This window comes from Ambystoma mexicanum, chromosome 7p (genome assembly GCF_040938575.1).
Source record: "Ambystoma mexicanum isolate Mex_15411 chromosome 7p, UKY_AmexF1_1, whole genome shotgun sequence".
Lineage (NCBI taxonomy): Eukaryota > Metazoa > Chordata > Amphibia > Caudata > Ambystomatidae > Ambystoma > Ambystoma mexicanum.
In genome coordinates, this window is record NC_090939.1 from 950,921,200 (window position 1) to 950,938,265 (window position 17,066).

General features: G+C 47.1%; 1 protein-coding gene across 4 annotated transcripts in view; it reads left to right on the forward strand.

Annotated features, from left to right (window-relative positions):
• PDK3 (pyruvate dehydrogenase kinase 3) overlaps positions 1-17,066 on the forward strand; it is a 1,369,253-nt gene that overhangs the window by 1,264,290 nt on the left and 87,897 nt on the right. For all 4 annotated transcript variants that reach the window (XM_069637291.1, XM_069637294.1, XM_069637292.1 and 1 more), the window contains exon 9: positions 1,016-1,126. In XM_069637291.1, the coding sequence (XP_069493392.1) occupies positions 1,016-1,126 (111 nt within the window). The remainder of the gene's footprint in view (positions 1-1,015; positions 1,127-17,066) is intronic.

Below are 17,066 nucleotides of genomic sequence, written 5' to 3' on the forward strand. Positions count from 1 at the left end.
CAACCTTATGTATTTAAATCACCTTCACAGGCAGTCAGACATACGTTATTGAGATACAGGCTGAACTGCTATCGAACACTAGATGTGTTGGGTCCTCGTATTGAGCTTGTGGATTCCAGCTGTTGTCTGTGTAAGGCCTCCCAGAATCTTTACGTCCTCTGATTCTTTACTGTCCTGTATTATGGCCCCAGAGGATTATGTAGTTTGGTTGTTTTGGGAATTCTTTCTTCAATCATTCCAGAAAGTGTATGGTTATCCTTAATGAGTACTGCTCATATATCTCACTTGATGGCCCTTTTAAGTTTCCTGTCTGAGACTTGGACTCTGATTGGTGATTTTGCTGTCCTTATTAGGGAACTAATAAGTATTATCGATTGTTGAATTTGTGTCAGTAATGGGCATCCAAGTTTCTTTCAACTGTTTGATATGGAGTTTCGGAATCATTGATTGTTTTAATTGTTCAATGAGCAAGAGTTTTATAATGGTCATATTGTGGATTTCTAAATTTGTGTCTTTGTATTAGGATATGTTTTATTGAATGTTTAAATTTTTTGATAAATTGTGTAAGGTTTCTTTTATTTCATAATGTGCATGAAATATGAAATAGAAATATAAAATAAAAATGAAATAACAATACAAAATAAATAAAAAAACAACTTGAAAATACGATGAGATTGTAATTTCTACTTTGTGGGTCCCTAGTGCCCAGGACAAGGCCAGCATTTTCTCAATGCACTTTACATGTTGTTCACGCTGGACCATCATCATATATACATTTACATAGCTTATCAAAGAATTGCGATACACAGATTACGAAGTTGGTGAACAAAGATTAATTGGTATTTACCACTGTGTTGTTTATTCCCATATGCTATGATTGTATGGAGCTTACATATGATTGTTTGCATTTTCACATTTTGCCCATGTGAAAATCTGTCATGAAATAGGTTGACAGTTCTATGCTTGTCTGAAATGGATCTCACTTTCAAAGTAATTTATTCATTTTCTGGTATAGATAAGTGATCGAGGTGGTGGTGTCCCACTGCGAAAAATAGACCGTCTATTCAATTACATGTACTCCACTGCACCCAGCCCAAGCTTGGAACCATCACGAGCTGCACCTTTGGTAAGCAAGTCTACTAAATGTTTTTCAACGCAAATCCAGTATCCTGCTCTGTGCAGATATCTTATTTAACGCAGTCAGCATGGTTCGAACCTTTTTCCTTTGCAAAATGACTGTTCTATCTCCATGTTCCTCATAACCAGTGTGTTGACTGTTCAATAAATTCATTTTTAAATGACATTTAAAATAGAAATAATGTGTGTTGTGGAGTGCACTCAGTATGAAAGCAAAAAAAGACACATTTAACTAAACAGAGAACAATGTGGTTCAGAATGGTTGAAAGAACTAGATCTGATAAATTTTAGAAATATGCAACTAAAAGTAGACTTCAGTTCAGCAGAGTCACTGTCCTCTCCGGCGTTCCTCTCTTCTCAGCCGTGCAGCGAAAACAAACTAATCGTGAGACGGGACAGTTCTCAAATGGTGACAATGGAAAGACTTGCACAGCATTTCCAAAATAATTGGCATTTCCTGCCCATGGAGTGAAGCATAGAAGAAGCAATTTAATAGCTGTAATAGGAGACTTAAGGTGTGGGGCAAGTGGAAAACCCTGGTCTTTGTCTTCAGGTTGCGGGATTCCCCTAACCCACTTCCAGAGATTTGTTGTAAGGGTTTGCCAAAGTCACCAGGCTGGCAGTCAGAAGTTGTCTTTCAGAAGTCTGAGCTCTTAACACCAGTCTATTCCCCCAGGGTTTGGAGGTTGTGTACTACCTTCCAGTTCTAGCATCGTGATCTCCTGGATGCTCCCCACCTTGCTACCATTGATGTAGACGTTGTGTGCCTTGGTGAGATGGCACTGTCTTTGCTCTCCTCTCCTGCCCTGTGTTGAACTGGTCCATCAGAACCTCTCACTGGCTACTCGGGGTGCCTGTTCTCCCCCTCTATCTATGGCCTTGTAGTTTCATCCCTCCCTCTAGGTTTTCTCATCTTGCTCCCTAGATGGTAATGCTTCTCTCCCTCTTCCACCTTCTGCAGTCATCCAATCTCCTCAGTGCCCGTCTCTCCAGAAGGTAACGCTTCCCTCCAACCTTCAACAATCTCCTCCCAGCTCTCCTCGCAATGGACCTCTCACTCGCCAATCTCCTCCAAAAACATTCCCAGAGCTCCTTATCGAACATCTCACCCTTTCTGCTGAAGAAAGCAGACTTTTATCGTTCTGGCCCTTCCTGTCCTCAGTCTTTCTTTGGGACATGGATAAGCCCCTATGTATTGTAGGCAGGGCTGTCCCTAGATTGGGCCATGTGCATCTGGTCACGTGCATCGGGAGGTTGTTGGCCAGAACTTATATTAAGGTCTCCCACCATCTTGGATTCCAAAGCTGCCCTGGACATGTGTGAATTTTCCTGGCCCCCCTTTTGGAGCCATGCTGGTATTGCCTGCTTTTCCATTCCGTAAAACAAAAGGCAGGGAAACCTTTTGTAAGAAAGGTGAGCTGTTAGCTATCAAGATTAAGCTTTTGTCACTGGGGAAATGAAATGGCAACTTTGTAAACCCGGGTCACACTAGTGGGAATGGAAGTACAGTGTTTGTATGTGTTGTCCCACACACAGGGAAACCAGCGTCCATGTAATTTAATTATTTTTGTTAAAGTGAAACTTGGTATCTACTTGCCTTCGATGGACTTTGCAAGCCTGTCACATTTTTGTGAATATTTCCTTTGGCAGAAGAAAGAAATATATTTTGAATGGATTGTGTCCTCCCACGTATTGCTCGTATTACTCATCTTTTGATATATCCTTATTCAGCTTTAGCCGCTTCTGAAAACTTCTCCAGCTGGGGACGCTGCGTGTCAATGCCTGTTGACTCGATATCCCTCGAGGGCCTCCGTCTCAACGTCGACATCAACGCTGGTATATAGCGTGCGCAGCGACTGTTGGCTACATTTCGGTTTTTCCCGCGAGAGCCATCACTTCAGAAGATCGGTGCACTTTGGTTCCTTCGTGAAACTATGCTTATTGTGAAAAAATATGGCATCTTCGTTGGCATTATCGACACCCAAATCAGGGTTTAAGAAATGCCACGACTGCAGAGGGTAAATGCTACTTACGGACACCCATCCGGTGTGTCTATGGTGTCTCGTATCCGATCACAAGACATCGTAGTGTGAATCCTGCCTTTCAATGACAGTGAAAGCCCTGAAAGAACATAGAGGGAAGTTAGCTGCAGGTAGGTCACATAAATCCCTTTCGACGACTCAGTCCAAAAAGCGATCTTCGACGCCGTCATCGACGCATGTGACAAAATCTTCGAAAGAAATTGAAAAAACTATAGATTCTTTCTCCCACTACCAAGAAAATAACTTTTGTAATCACTTTGTTCCATTTATGAGGAACATGAGCCCTCATCTGATTCACGACCCTTTGGGTTGCAATATGGGACACAAGGTGTTCCAGAGGCTCTGATATCAGAGGAGTCAAAGATGAAATATCTACATAAGACTCTATAAACTGCAAGTGGGATAGACACTTCTCCCGAAAATTGAATTTGGAAGACCAGATCCCTCAGACCATGCTGATGGCTCGTACAGATAATTAATGTCTAGAGTTATTAAATATCTGTAATGGAGTACACCTGCACCATATTTTGAGCAGAATTATCTTAGATATTTTAGATAAGGGACCACAGGAGCTCCCTATTCTTACAAATGCAGGTCAATGCCAACTGGGAGATGCCGGAATTAATTCCAGCGGCAAATAAAAAGTTGACAAGCAAATACAGAGCTTCAAGCAGTGTTCCCTTTTACCTAAGAAAACATCCTTCTCCAGAAAGTCTGGTGGTACAGGCCGCCACATTCACATTTAAACAGATTGCATACCGAACAATACCCCCCAACAGAGATGACAAACGCTATGATGCAATGGCAAAAAAGGTCTTCCCTGCTGGAAGTATGGCCCTTAAATTGGCAAATGCCACATGTGCACTAGCTAAGTTCACGTTTACCCTATGAGAATGCATATCGATGGCAGCTGAAGATATGCCCAAAGGGGAAGAAAGAGATGTTTTTAAAAATATTATAAAGGATGGGAAGGACGCCATGTGTTAATCCCTTCAGACTGGTCTCGAGCTATGGTGGCTAGCACTGTAATGCACAGATTTGCCTGGTTAAGAAAGTCTGGGTTTGCGCCGGATATGCAATCAAGAGTTCTTAACATGCCCTTTGACGGCACACATTTATTTGGCAGTAAGGCTGATGAGAGCCTGGAGAAGCTGCAGACCTCCAAGGCGGCAGCCAAATCCCTTGGTGCTGCAATCAGACAACAGCAAACTCGTCCCAGTGGAACAGTTTGGAGGGGCAGGTTCTTTCACTATTACTCCTCAGCTGGAAGAGGGAGAGCACTGGCGAGTCAAAGAGGTCCGAGAAGATTCCCCTGTGGCAGATGGGGAAGAGGTGCTAAGACCGCCCAGGCACTAGCTACTTTCCCCTTGGCCACTGCATCAGCCGCTTCAGAACCTCTCTGAGGCCTTAGTCCACAAAACCCCAGTGGGAGGCAGACTCTCACAGCATCTGCAAGAAAGGCGGGCTATTTCTTCAGATACATGGCTATTGGAAACAATAGTCCAGGGTTACTGCCTCCCTTTTCTTGAAAGCCCTTGGGGTCATCCACCGGGGAACAACTCTTTTAAGATTCCAGATCTGCTCCTTGTGCAGGAAATGTTGACCTGCTAGAGAAAGGAGCTCTAGAACCAGCACCTGTAGTGCAGAGGAACACGGGTTGGTACTCCCTTTACTTCCTAATCCTCAAGTTGACTGAGGATTGAGGCCCATCTTGGATTTAAGAGACTTGAGCAAGTTCCTCTGGAAGGACAAGTTCAAGATGGTTACCCTTTCTCAGATCCTTCAGGCCCTCCAGCCTCAGGACTGGGTGGTATCATAAGACCTTCAGGATGCTTACTTTCATGTGCCTAGCCATCACAAGCACAGAAAGTACCGGGGGTCCGCGGTTGGCAGTTCTCATGATCAATTTCGAGTTCTGCCATCCGGGCTGACCTCTGCCCGAGGGTTTTCACCAAGTTGATGGAGATTGTGGATGCGAGTCTCAGGAGAGGGGGGAATTCACGTCTACCCCTACCTGGACGATTGGCTGATCAGGGCCCGTTCTCCTGAACCTGTCCTGGAACATCTCAGCTCCCCCTGTCACTCCCTCCACAGACTGGGCTTCTCCCTCAACTTCAAGAAGTCCCACATGATACCATCTGAAAAGCTCCAATTCATTGGGGCAGTCCTGGATGCATCCTTGGGAAAAGTCTCTCCACCCTAGGTGAGGGCTCAAGACATTCTGCAGATGGTCACCAAAATTCCAGAGTGCCCAGAGTCTTCCAGCCTTAGGTTTATTTGAGGTTGCTCAGTCCCATGGCATCCTGCATTTTCCTAGTGCCAGAAGCTCGCCTGAGAATGAGTTCCCTACAGTGGGCTCGCAGGACTCAATATCCCAATTCTCATGCAGGATGTCAGACCGTATTCAGGTTCCGAGCAGTGTTGCACAGGATCTTTGGTGGTGGGAGAACTCTTTTGGCAACCATGGCCGGAGATAACGGTAGTTACGGACACCTCGGGTGGGGAGCACATGTCAACGATCTGACAATCGGAGGTCATTGATCTCCATCGGAGTCCAAACTACATGTTAACCTTTTGGAGCAGAGGACAAACATATAAGCAATGAAGGCTTTTCTGCCCTCTGTACGGGGAAAGAATGTCCTGGTAATGAAGGACTACACAGTGGACGAATGTGGACCCATTTACATGCAGCACACCTATGGTGTTATCGTTCTTGTTACACCTGGCTAATCTGGGGCTCCAGGTTGGCACAATTAAAGGGTATCTGGCAGCACTATCTATTTTTAAGTGAAGAGGTATCTATCTTCAAAATACCACTAGTGATACAATTTCTGAAGGGATTGACAAATGTGTTCCCTCCGATCCCCTTTCAAGTCCCGGTTTGGGATCGCAACTTAGTTTTGAAATTTCTCCTGTGTGCTCCTTTCAAGCCTATTTATTGCTGTCCTTTAAGATTAACACTCAAAACCATTCTTTTGCTTGCTCTTACATCAGTCCATAGGGTGAGTGAAATTCAAGACTTGTTTTACAAGCCTCCTTATACAATTTTCTTTAAGGATAGAGTGGTGCTACATTTTTACCAAACATTATGTCTGATTTTCATTTAACTCAGAAAATTATACTTCTGTCTTTTTATCATCCACCTCATCCTGGAAAGGAAGAGGAGAGATTAAACAGGCTTGACCCAAGGCGTGTACTTAGCTTCTACATATCCAGGATGTGTAAATTAAGAAAGGATGATCAACTTTTCATTGGTTACACAGGCCATAGGTTGGGTATGGCGGTCACAAACCAAACCATACATGTGCAGTACCCCCTGCTGGAAACACTTTCTGAAGCAGCTACAGCTGGATATAGATATATTAAAAGATGAATATGTAGGGGGAACATCCAATCGAAAGAACTTTACCACAGGTAAGTAACTTGTTCTTCTACATTCACGGGTGAATTCAAAATATTACAACTTTGTTTCCTTAAAGGGAATTGTGGTGTTTGGCTCAGTCTAGTTGGCTGCGATAACTCTCTTGGCACCCCAATACCATGCATAGAGGCATCTTCTAGGGAGTTGTGGTTAATCTCCTTACCATGAATGGGTTGGTGGGGAGCGCTGTTGTGACTGTCATCTACTTTTGTGTGTTGATCATGTGGAGGTAGCCTGGGGATGCCTGTGTAACTCCCCAAGGTCCAGCATCTACTAGGGTGGAGTGGACCCCTGTCCCCATAGAACACTCTACTTTCCGTCCCCAAGATTAGGCTGAGGAACTTTTTGCATATGTGGAAGAAACCTAAAAAACGAATTGTGATACAACAAACACCACATAAGTTATTTAATGACCACAGGATTTTTTTGGGCACTCATATCTACCTGCTGAAAAACCCACAAAGAGCAAATTTGTAAAGGGTGTATCCGACCCATCCCAAAAAAGCAAACTGGTGGGAAGTTCCTCTACACCCCAATATAGATAGGTTTAAGCCAAAGACAAGAAATAAACAGATAGAAGACATAAATTACTTAGAAACATAACAAACATAACCAGCAGAGAATGTGCCTGGATCATTCAACCTATAAGTTTCAGAATTCATGCAAGTCCTCTGAAAAAAATATCATTTTTGGTTAAATTGGAAAAGCTAAGTGCAGGCTCTGCAGAAAAGAGTACAGTGTTTGCCAAGAGTCAATTGGCTGTAGTTATACCTAGAGCACTGTTACTTTGGCTACTTGGAGATGTACATTCTATGCCATCTTTCTGAGAAGTAAATCTTAATGGACAATTTGTATGTTGCTCAATGTGGTAACTCTTGTAGCCTGATTCCATTGCCCTTTTATTTATAGTGATTGGATATCTGTCCCCCAGTGGCAGTACCATAGCAGTGTACAGCAATACATTTTGCATACCTCACCAAAAACCAGTGAGCATGCTTTACAAGATCTGGGCCCAAATCTTGGGAAGTTGGGGGGGGGGGGTCACATGGAGCAAAGAGAACTATAGTATTGGAGTAAAAAAATCACTACAATGAGGCCTGCAAGAAGGTCTTAAACAGCACTTCTTTGTGGTCCCTACAGGACCCATGTGAGGAATGAGGCACGCCTGTGCAAGAAGGGTCAGGTTTAAAAAAAAAGGTATTATGTATTTACTTACTTTGCGCTGGAGCCTGCAGACATCAGGGTGTACCTTTACAAGCCTTTATAAGCCCTTCCCCTGTCCCACAGCCCTCAACCGCTGGAGAAAGGTAAGTGATTGGTCACAGTAAATTGGCCAATCCTGGAGGTGCTGGGATATTTTAAGGTAAGTTTGGGGGTGGGCTAGTATGGGTTGTAGTTGGTTGACGGCAGGAAGTGGAGGTGGAGGAGAATGTGGAAGGAGTGTTGAGGTTACCGGAGAGAGGGGTCTGTGGAGTGTTTGTACGTGGGAGTGAGGAGTAAGTGTAGTAGGACTAGAAGGTGGTAGTAGTTGTGAGTAGAGATTGTGTTAGTAGTAGAAAGAGTAGTGAAGTAGGGGTGGGAGAAAGAGGTGGTAGTAGTCAGCGGGTCAACTCTACCCTCTCATGCTCACCTAACCACCACTCCTTTTTGGTCAAACAAGGCTAATAACTGACCCAATATAACCTCATGTAACAGGGTGGAGAGGGGGATGGGAGGGGGTCACATGGAGCAAAGGGGACTATAGTATTGGAGTATAGAATTCACTACAGTGAGTAAATGACTCCTTCTCCTATGTCCTGATGCTTTCCTTCATACTGATACTACCCAGGTGCACTCAATCAAGGAAGAGAAAAACGGGCAAATTCCTCAATCAAACAAGTTCCTAAGAAAAAAAAAGGCTTGCCAGGAACAGTGTTTGGAGAAAACATGCAGAGAAACTCATGTAGCTGCACTGAAAATGACATAGAAAGGAACGTTTGCGCTAAAATTCTTTTACAATTTGCCTGTTATCCTGTCCCAAATCATTTCATCAGTGACCGGTCATTCTACCCTTGCTTGCCAGTCCTTCCTACACTCATATGCATCATACTTGATTCAGATCTGCTGTGGCAGGGCCGCTCACACAGCCCTGTCGGGGGCGGGGGTTCACAAGCCCTAACACCTCTCCAAGGTGCACCTCAGGGATGAGGGGGGGGTAGGCTGAGCCCCCTCCCTGTCCCTGACAGGCAGTGAGGCTGCCAAGAAACACCAGGGAGGAGACTGTGTTGTAGCCAGGGGCAGCGAGACCAGCGCCGGGGAGACCACGGCCCCGGGGTGGTGCGCCTTCACTGCGGGTTCCTACTACCGGGACAACATTGGCCGCAAAGAAAGAAGACACTGCAGAGGCTCTGCAAGTCGACAAGGTGTCCAGGCACAGAATGTGCTCCAGCAGACAGTATCTGCTGGAGCGAGCGTAGAGCAGCAACCCACTAAACCACCACAGAGGTTTTTTAATACACAAAGACCTACAGGAAGGCCATAATAACTACACACTAAACGACCATGGAATGATTAGAAAGCAAGACCTCCATGAAGGCTGTGTTAGTAAGAACAAACACACTAACCCAACAGGGAATTATTTACTGAAGATAGGCCTACAGGAAGGTCTTAAACAGCACTGCCCTGTGGGCATGTCAGGACCCATGTTAGAAATGTGGCAAGATTGTGCAATAAGGGTCAGGGTTTACACGCCTTTCTAAGCCCTTCCCCTGTCACCCCCACCCTTGAGAAAGGTAAGCTATTTGTCATGGTAAATTGGCCAATCCGGGGAGGTGCAGGGATATTTAAAGGTACGTTTGGGGATGGGTTTGTGTGGTTTGTAGTTGGGCGAGGACAGGCGGTGAAGGACGACGTCTGAGAGGCCAGAAGAGGAGAGTGTGGAGGTGACTTGAGAGAGGGGTCTGTGGAATGTTTGTGCTTGGGAGTGAGTGTAAAAGGACTAGAAGGAGGTAGTAGTAGTTTCCAGTAGAGGAAGTCATAGTAGTAGAGGGAGTAGTGAAATACTGGTGGGAGAGAGAGGTAATGCTAGTAATAGTAGAGTGTGATAGCGAGAACAGAGAGAGAAAGGCAAAGCCATAGTAGTAGAGTAGTGGTAGTAGCAGTAGAGGGGGAGTAGTATTGAGATGTGGTAGTAGAGAGGCAACAGTAACGAGAACTGGTAGTGAAGTAGGGGTAAGAGCAGAGATGTGGGAGTGGTAGTAGAGGCAAGGAGACAGTAGTAGGAAGGTAGGAGGAGAAGTAACTTTGGAGGTAGTGGTAGGAGTGAGGGAGTGAGAGAGCAGGAGTTGAGAAGAGATGAAAAATCAAAAGGTGGATGGTGGAAGGCGTAATGTAACGTTGGAGGGCTCTTAGAGTGTAGGGGAGAGAGAGAGAGACATATTAATATTTCTGAGGCTTGTGGAATCTGCTTAGATCACATGCTGTGCATAGGCCGACATCTAGTGGAAGCTGCGGAGTATTACAGTTTGTTTTTCGAAACTCGAAAATGGGCGTCGACACAGGGCGTGCCAGTAATACTATCCCTAGTGTGACGTCCACTGCAAGATCCCTCACGCGTCTAGGATCCTCAGATTGTTTTTTTCCGCCATACTGGTCGGAAGCATTTTGCGGAGTCCCCTGGCCTTAGCCATACTTTTGCTAAAATATTAATTTATTTACATCCTTCCCCATCCCAACGTCGAACTTCGACACTCGACGCCGGCTGGAGAAGAAATCGACCGTCGGCTGCTGCACAACGGATTTGGGCCTCGGAAGGCCTCTGGCCTCGGCCCGGGCCTTGGAAGGCCTCTGGCCTCGGCCCTGCAAGTAGGGAGAGTGGGGGGTTGTACATACTCTACACTCTTGGTATATAGGTACACTTTATACATTTCCTACACTTAACAGCCCGCTGCCTCAAGGTGCGTATGGAGGGTACCCCTTTTCAATTCTGCCCCAAGTGCAATCGCATATACCCTTGGGTCGACAGGCACGCCACGTGCAATCTCTGCTTGCCGAGGGACCACCCCGAAGCGAACTGCAGAGCGTTTAGTAGGTTTAAACCTAAGACACTTAAGGACCGTTCGACGAAGCGTTGGGCCCACCACGCCAGGCAAGCGGCCATGGCAGCGGAGGGCGCCTTCAGCGACGGCAGCGACGCCGTACTTTCGGACGGCGAGGGCATTACGGCGTCGAAAGACAGCCGAGCGCAAGTCCCCGACTTCGGAAGGTCGTCCGGCAGGGCGGCTATGGGGAAGATCCCCGGCGACACAAGCGCTTCACACACCACACACACTAAACACACAAAGTCCAACCGAGACTCGACAACGTCGAGTTCTCGGAAAGAGGCACAAACAGAACGGTCCGATTCGGTGTCCTCTGGGCGTTCTCGATCGAGATCGCTGCATGACTCCAGGCAATCATCCACTCTTGCCAAGAGTGCCTCGCTCCCTACGCTAACAGAAGTTCGACCGTCGGAGGACGAAGACGACTTCCACCCCCAGGCCGCGCTCCAGGAGTCGGAGCCCGCAGACAAAATCAGCGAGGCCCCACGCTCGAAGGGACCCTACCCCCGATCCTCGACGCCAGGCGTCTAAAACCTCCGGAGCCACAAAAGGACATGGAAAACATTTTTCCACTCACGGGGAGGGGGGAAAACAGCAGAAGAAGCAGCCTTTGCACTCTTCCACACCTGTGAAACACACCACTCCCCCTAAACAGACAGACAAGACCAGGTCTGCTGATATGTCTAAAACGAGCAAATCTACTCAAGATAAATCCCCGAGACTTGCTGAGAGAGTCATTCCCAGTTCCAAAAAATGGTCCAGTGAAGACATAGATAGGGTCATGTCAAGGATGTCTTCTTTAGCTGATTTTTACGATAAAAATCCAGACCATTTCCTTTCGTATGATCCACAAGGGGCGACACCCTCAGGCTCTAATGATCCTATCCCCCCGAGTAAGAAACACTGATGAGGTCTACAGACCCCTTCGAGGTACAACCATACTCAAGACCATACTCACTGTATCAAGGAGAGGCTTCCTTTGGTGAGGACCAAGAATTTGGCATGGTAGAAGAGCAAACCAGGACGGGATAATGGGGATGATGAGGACCAAGAAGAGGAAGAGGAAGACCCTGAAACCTACAGAGTAGATTCCCCAGTAGAAAACGAAGCCCCGGTTACCGACTCCCCTGTCGATAACCAACCCCTCCTAAACGAGGTTCTTGCAGGTGCAGCAGAACATTTCCATATTGACACCCACGGTGTCCAGGAGGAGAGGGACTTTGCAGAGGAGTTAGTGGGAGAAAGGAGGCCTGTTGCCCAGACCATCCCGATCCTTAAGTCCATTCAGCGAAGAATAGACCCGTCCCTGGGGATCCCGAACCTCACCAGAGCAGTCAATCCCAGGGTTGAAAAGCTTTTCAGGGCAGCCCAGTCTGACCCTCTCTATATAAGAGGACATCTGAAGCCAGACTCCCTGGTTGTCACTAACACTCGTAAGAGGGCTGGAACATCCTGGTCATCGTCCGAAGCTCCTCCCGACAAGGAGAGCAAAAAACTATATGGTTTCGGAAGGAAAGTAGCCTCAACGTCCGCCTATCAAGCAAGGATTGCAAACTCCACTACCCTGTTGGCCAGCTACAACTGCCATCAGTGGGAAGAAGTTGCGGCACTCATAGCCTCTGCTCCTGAACCTTTAAAGGGCCAGTTAGCTCGGATTTCCGCAGAGGGTAGAGCCGTGTCTGGTTGCATTTTGAAAGCAACCTTTGACGCCGCAGACAACGCAGGCAGATTGATAGCAGAAGGCACTGTTATCAAGAGACATGCATGGTTACGGCAGTCTGGTTTTAAGGCAGAAACCCAGGCATCATTGTTGGACAAACCGGTGGAAGCAGATCTGTTGTTTGGTAAGGCGGTCGAAGACGCACTGAAGAATGCCAAGGACGAATACGAGACACTCAAGTCCCTTGGCCAGTTACCCAATAAACCCCCTAACCAGAGAGGTAATAGTAATTTTCGTCGCCCACGCGGCCAAAATTCCCAGAGAGGATGTAACTATTCCCAGGGGCAGGGTACACAGTGGAACAACAGCCAACAGTCTACCCAGGGTTACGGCAGGGGTAATAGGAGAGGTTGTGATAAAGCCAGAGGCAGCCCCAGCAAGGGAGTCGGCACGCCTCCACCAAAGCAGTGACGCTCAGTTCAGGGTCCCTTCTCACGCAACCCCAGTAGGGGGACGCATTTCCAACTTCACCCAGGCTTAGGAAGGGATCACATCAGACAGATGGGTACTGTCAGCAGTGTCCACAGGGTACTGTATAGAACTACTGCAGCGTCCCCAGAACCATCCTCCACGACAAAGAGTACACTCTTTAGAACATCATTAGATTCTCCTCGAGGAGATCGCCATTCTGCTAGAAAAGGACGCGATAGAACTCGTCCCGGGACACCAGGTAAACAAGGGTATTTATTCAACTTACTTCCTTGTGCCAAAGAAAGATTTGACAATGCGCCCAATATTGGATTTACGGCCTGCCAACAAGTATGTCAAGCCCCAAAAGTTTTGTATGACTACGCTACTAGAGGTAATCCCCCTCCTAAAAAAGGGGGATTACATGGCAACCTTGGATATGAAAGATGCTTATTTTCATATTTCCATGTTCCCAGCGCACAGAAGGTACTTGCGCTTCAAGGTGGACAGTCGACACTACCAATTCAAGGTACTGCCCTTCGGGATAGCTTCAGCACCAAGGGTATTCACCAAGGTACTGGCGGTGGCGGCTGCACACCTATGCAGGGAGGCAATCCCGGTGTACCCTTATCTGGACGACTGGCTCATAACGGGGGAAACCCCAGTAATTTGCAGGACAAACATTCAAAGGACTATCGACCTCCTCCACGAGTTAGGCTTCTCAATCAACGAGAAAAAGTCAAGCCTGGTGCCAAGCACCGCCAAACAGTTCCTAGGAGCAATCCTAGATACTCAAGAGGGGTTGACCTTTCCTTCAGAGGAAAGAATTCGGAATATACTACTGAAAATTCTGCATTATCAGTCCGGTCGCCAAATAACGGTATGCAAAGCAATGCGTTTACTGGGCATGATGGCATCATATATTTACCTGGTCCCCCACGCGGGCCTGCGCATGCGTCCCATGCAGGAATGGTTGGCGAAACAGTGGTCTCAGGCAAGTGGTCAGTGGGACGATCTAGTGGTCGTTTCGCTAACACTAGTACAAAGCCTTCACTGGTGGACAAGAGAGAATCTCGCACGGGGGAAACCCTTTTAAGATCCCGAAGTACAGACAGTAGTCACTACCGATGCATGTCTGACGGGGTGGGGAGCTCACCATCTCCACCAGACAGCTCAGGGTCTCTGGTCTCCCTCAGTGGCCAAGAACCACATCAACCTGCTAGAGCTTCTGGCAGTATTCAGAGCGCTTCAAGCGTTCAAGCCCCACCTACTAAACCTTTCAGTGCAAATCCGGATGGACAGCACAACAGCCATGTTCTACCTGAACAAGCAAGGAGGGACTCGTTCGCCAAATCTGTCCAAGCTTGCCCAAAAAATCTGGATATGGGCACTCAGACGGAACATCTTCCTGTCATCACAACATGTTCCAGGGGAGCTCAATTCCCTAGCGGATGCTCTGAGCAGAGACTCCCTCCCAGAGGAACACAAATGGGTTCTAGACAGAGAGGTCGTAGAAGATATCTTCTCTGTGGGGTTTCCCCACTATAGACGTATTCGCCACAAGCGAAAACAGACAATGCTCAGGATTTGCATCCAGGTTCCCCCAACCAGACTCCCAGGGGAACACCCTGTGGGTGAACTGGTCAGGGATGTTTGCGTACGCTTTTCCACCAACTCCTCTCATCAGGAAAGTGGTGAACAAGATGAACAGAGAATCGATGGCGCTCGTCCTAGTTGCTCCCATGTGGGCAAGACAACCGTGGTTCCCACACCTACGCAAGATGGCGGTGTGCGAGCCCATCAAACTTCCAGCCTGGTACAACCTACTGTCCCAGCACCAAGGTCAAACAGTGCACCAGCAACCCAACTCAATGAACCTGCCAGCATGGCTCCTGAGGTCATAGAGTTTGGACATCTCAATTTACCACAGAGGTGTATGGACATCCTAAAGGAATCTAGGAAACCAAACACAAGGCACTGTTACTTTGACAAGTGGAAGAGGTTCGTTATCTGGTGCCAGAGTAGACAGATCAATCCTGTTGATTGCACTCCTTCCACTATTGTTACATACATGCTCCACCTGCTAGATGCAGGATTGGTTTTTAACTCACTGAAAGTACACCTGGCAGCCCTGTCGGCATACACCACTTCCCATAGCAAGGTCTTGTGGTGGAAAGTACCAGTAGTTAAAGCCTTCATGGAAGGAGTAAAGAGACTTCACCCTCCTATTTCAAACCCAGCACCAGGGTGGGAGTTTAATGTGGTGCTAGCCAAGCTCATGGGACCCCCTTTCGAGCCCATGTATAAAAGCAGTCTCAAACACCTGACGGCCTTCTTAGTAGCTATTACTTCTATAAGAAGGGTCAGTGAAATTCAGGCTCTGTCAGTGCAGGATCCCTTCTTTACTGTCCATAAAGACAAACTGGTTTTACGCACACACCCTAGGTTCTCACCTAAGTTTATATCAAAATTCCATGTAAACCAGTCCATCGAGCTTCCGGCTTTTTTCCAGGACCCTCAAAGCTCGGCTGAGGTGAAACTACACACCCTAGATGTGCGTAGGGCGGTCCTCTACTATGTAAATAAAACCAGACCGCTAAGAAAAACAGATCAACTGTTTGTCTCCGTAGCTACAGGCAGAGAGGGGGATCGCGTCTCTAAAGGTGCCATCTCGAAGTGGATTATTAACTGTATCCAGCTGTGTTACTCACTCTCTGAAATAACTCTGCCTTTCACGCCAAGAGCCCACTCTACTAGAGGCATTGGGGCCACTCTGGCTTTCATTGCAAATGTACCCCTTGACACCATTTGCAAAGCAGCTACTTGGAGCTCTATTCACACTTTTACTCAGCATTACTGCATTGACACCCATTCCAAGGCAGATACACAAGTGGGACAAGCGGTTCTAAGACATTTATTTGCTCATGACCCTTCTCACATCCCACCTCCTTCTTCAGGTACTGCTCGCTAATCTATGCACAGCATGTGATCTAAGCAGATTCCACAAGCCTTAGAAGGGATACATGCTCACCGTAATTGTATTTCTGATGCTTGTATCTGCTTAGATTCACATGCGACCCACCGTACCTCCCCTCTGAGAGAAGGCGCATGGTTGCTTGTAGTCTTACCTTTCTATCTATCTGCTTGGATTATCTGTACTCGCGCTACTCCTCATGCTACCTCATGTCAGAAAAAATACAATCTGAGGATCCTAGACGCGTGAGGGATCTCGGGTACAGTGGACGTCACACTAGGGATAGTATTACTGGCACGCCCTGCGTCGACGCCCATTTTCGAGTTTCGAAAAACAAACTGTAATAATCCGCAGCTTCCACTAGATGTCGGCCTATGCACAGCATGTGATCTAAGCAGATTCCACAAGCCTCAGAAATATATATATCAGTGTGGCTGTCAGTGTCCCCACTAAGAAGCCATTATTTGTAGCTGGTGGGTGTTTTGCAGAAGGAGCCAACTCAATAAAACTATCAGATAATGTTTCTTTATACAAAGAAATTGAAAGTTCAGCTCATTCTGCTGCATTAACGCCATGGTCATATTATAACTCAAAATACTTTAAGGCAGTACTATTCAAACCTTTTAATGCTGAGCCACCCCCCTGGATCCCTACACCCCCTGCCAAACCCCCTTGAGTAAAGAAATGGTTGCCAGGCACCTTCTTGATAAAAAATATTGCAACCCCCCCCCTTCCAGAGGCCATACCTGCTTATATTTTTTATCAAAACAGTCACTGTACTCCTTTTTTGAAGAGCCTCGAAAATTGGGCGTCGACACAGGGCGTGCCAGTAATACTATCCCTGTACCCATGATCCCTCACGCGCCTAGGACCCTCAGATTGTTTTTTTCCGCCATGCTGGTTGGAAGCACTGAGCGGAGTTCCCTGACTTTGTCAGATTTTGCTAATATTGTTATATATTTCCCTGTTTATTCCACCTCTACGTCGAGTCTCCGAACATCGACACTCGACGCCGGATCGGAGAAAATTCAACCGTCGGACTACAGCGACGGATTTGGGCCTCGGACGGCCTCTGTCCTCGGCCCGGGCCTCGGAAGTCCTCTGGACTCGGCTCTGCAAGTAGGGAGAGTGGGGGATGGCACATATCCTACACTCTGTTTAATATAGGTACATTACTTATATTCCTACACTCCCAGCCCGCTGCCATAGGGTGCGTTTGGAGGGTAACCCCTTTCAATTTTGCCCCAAGTGCAACCGCAAGTATCCTTGGGTTGACACACGCCAC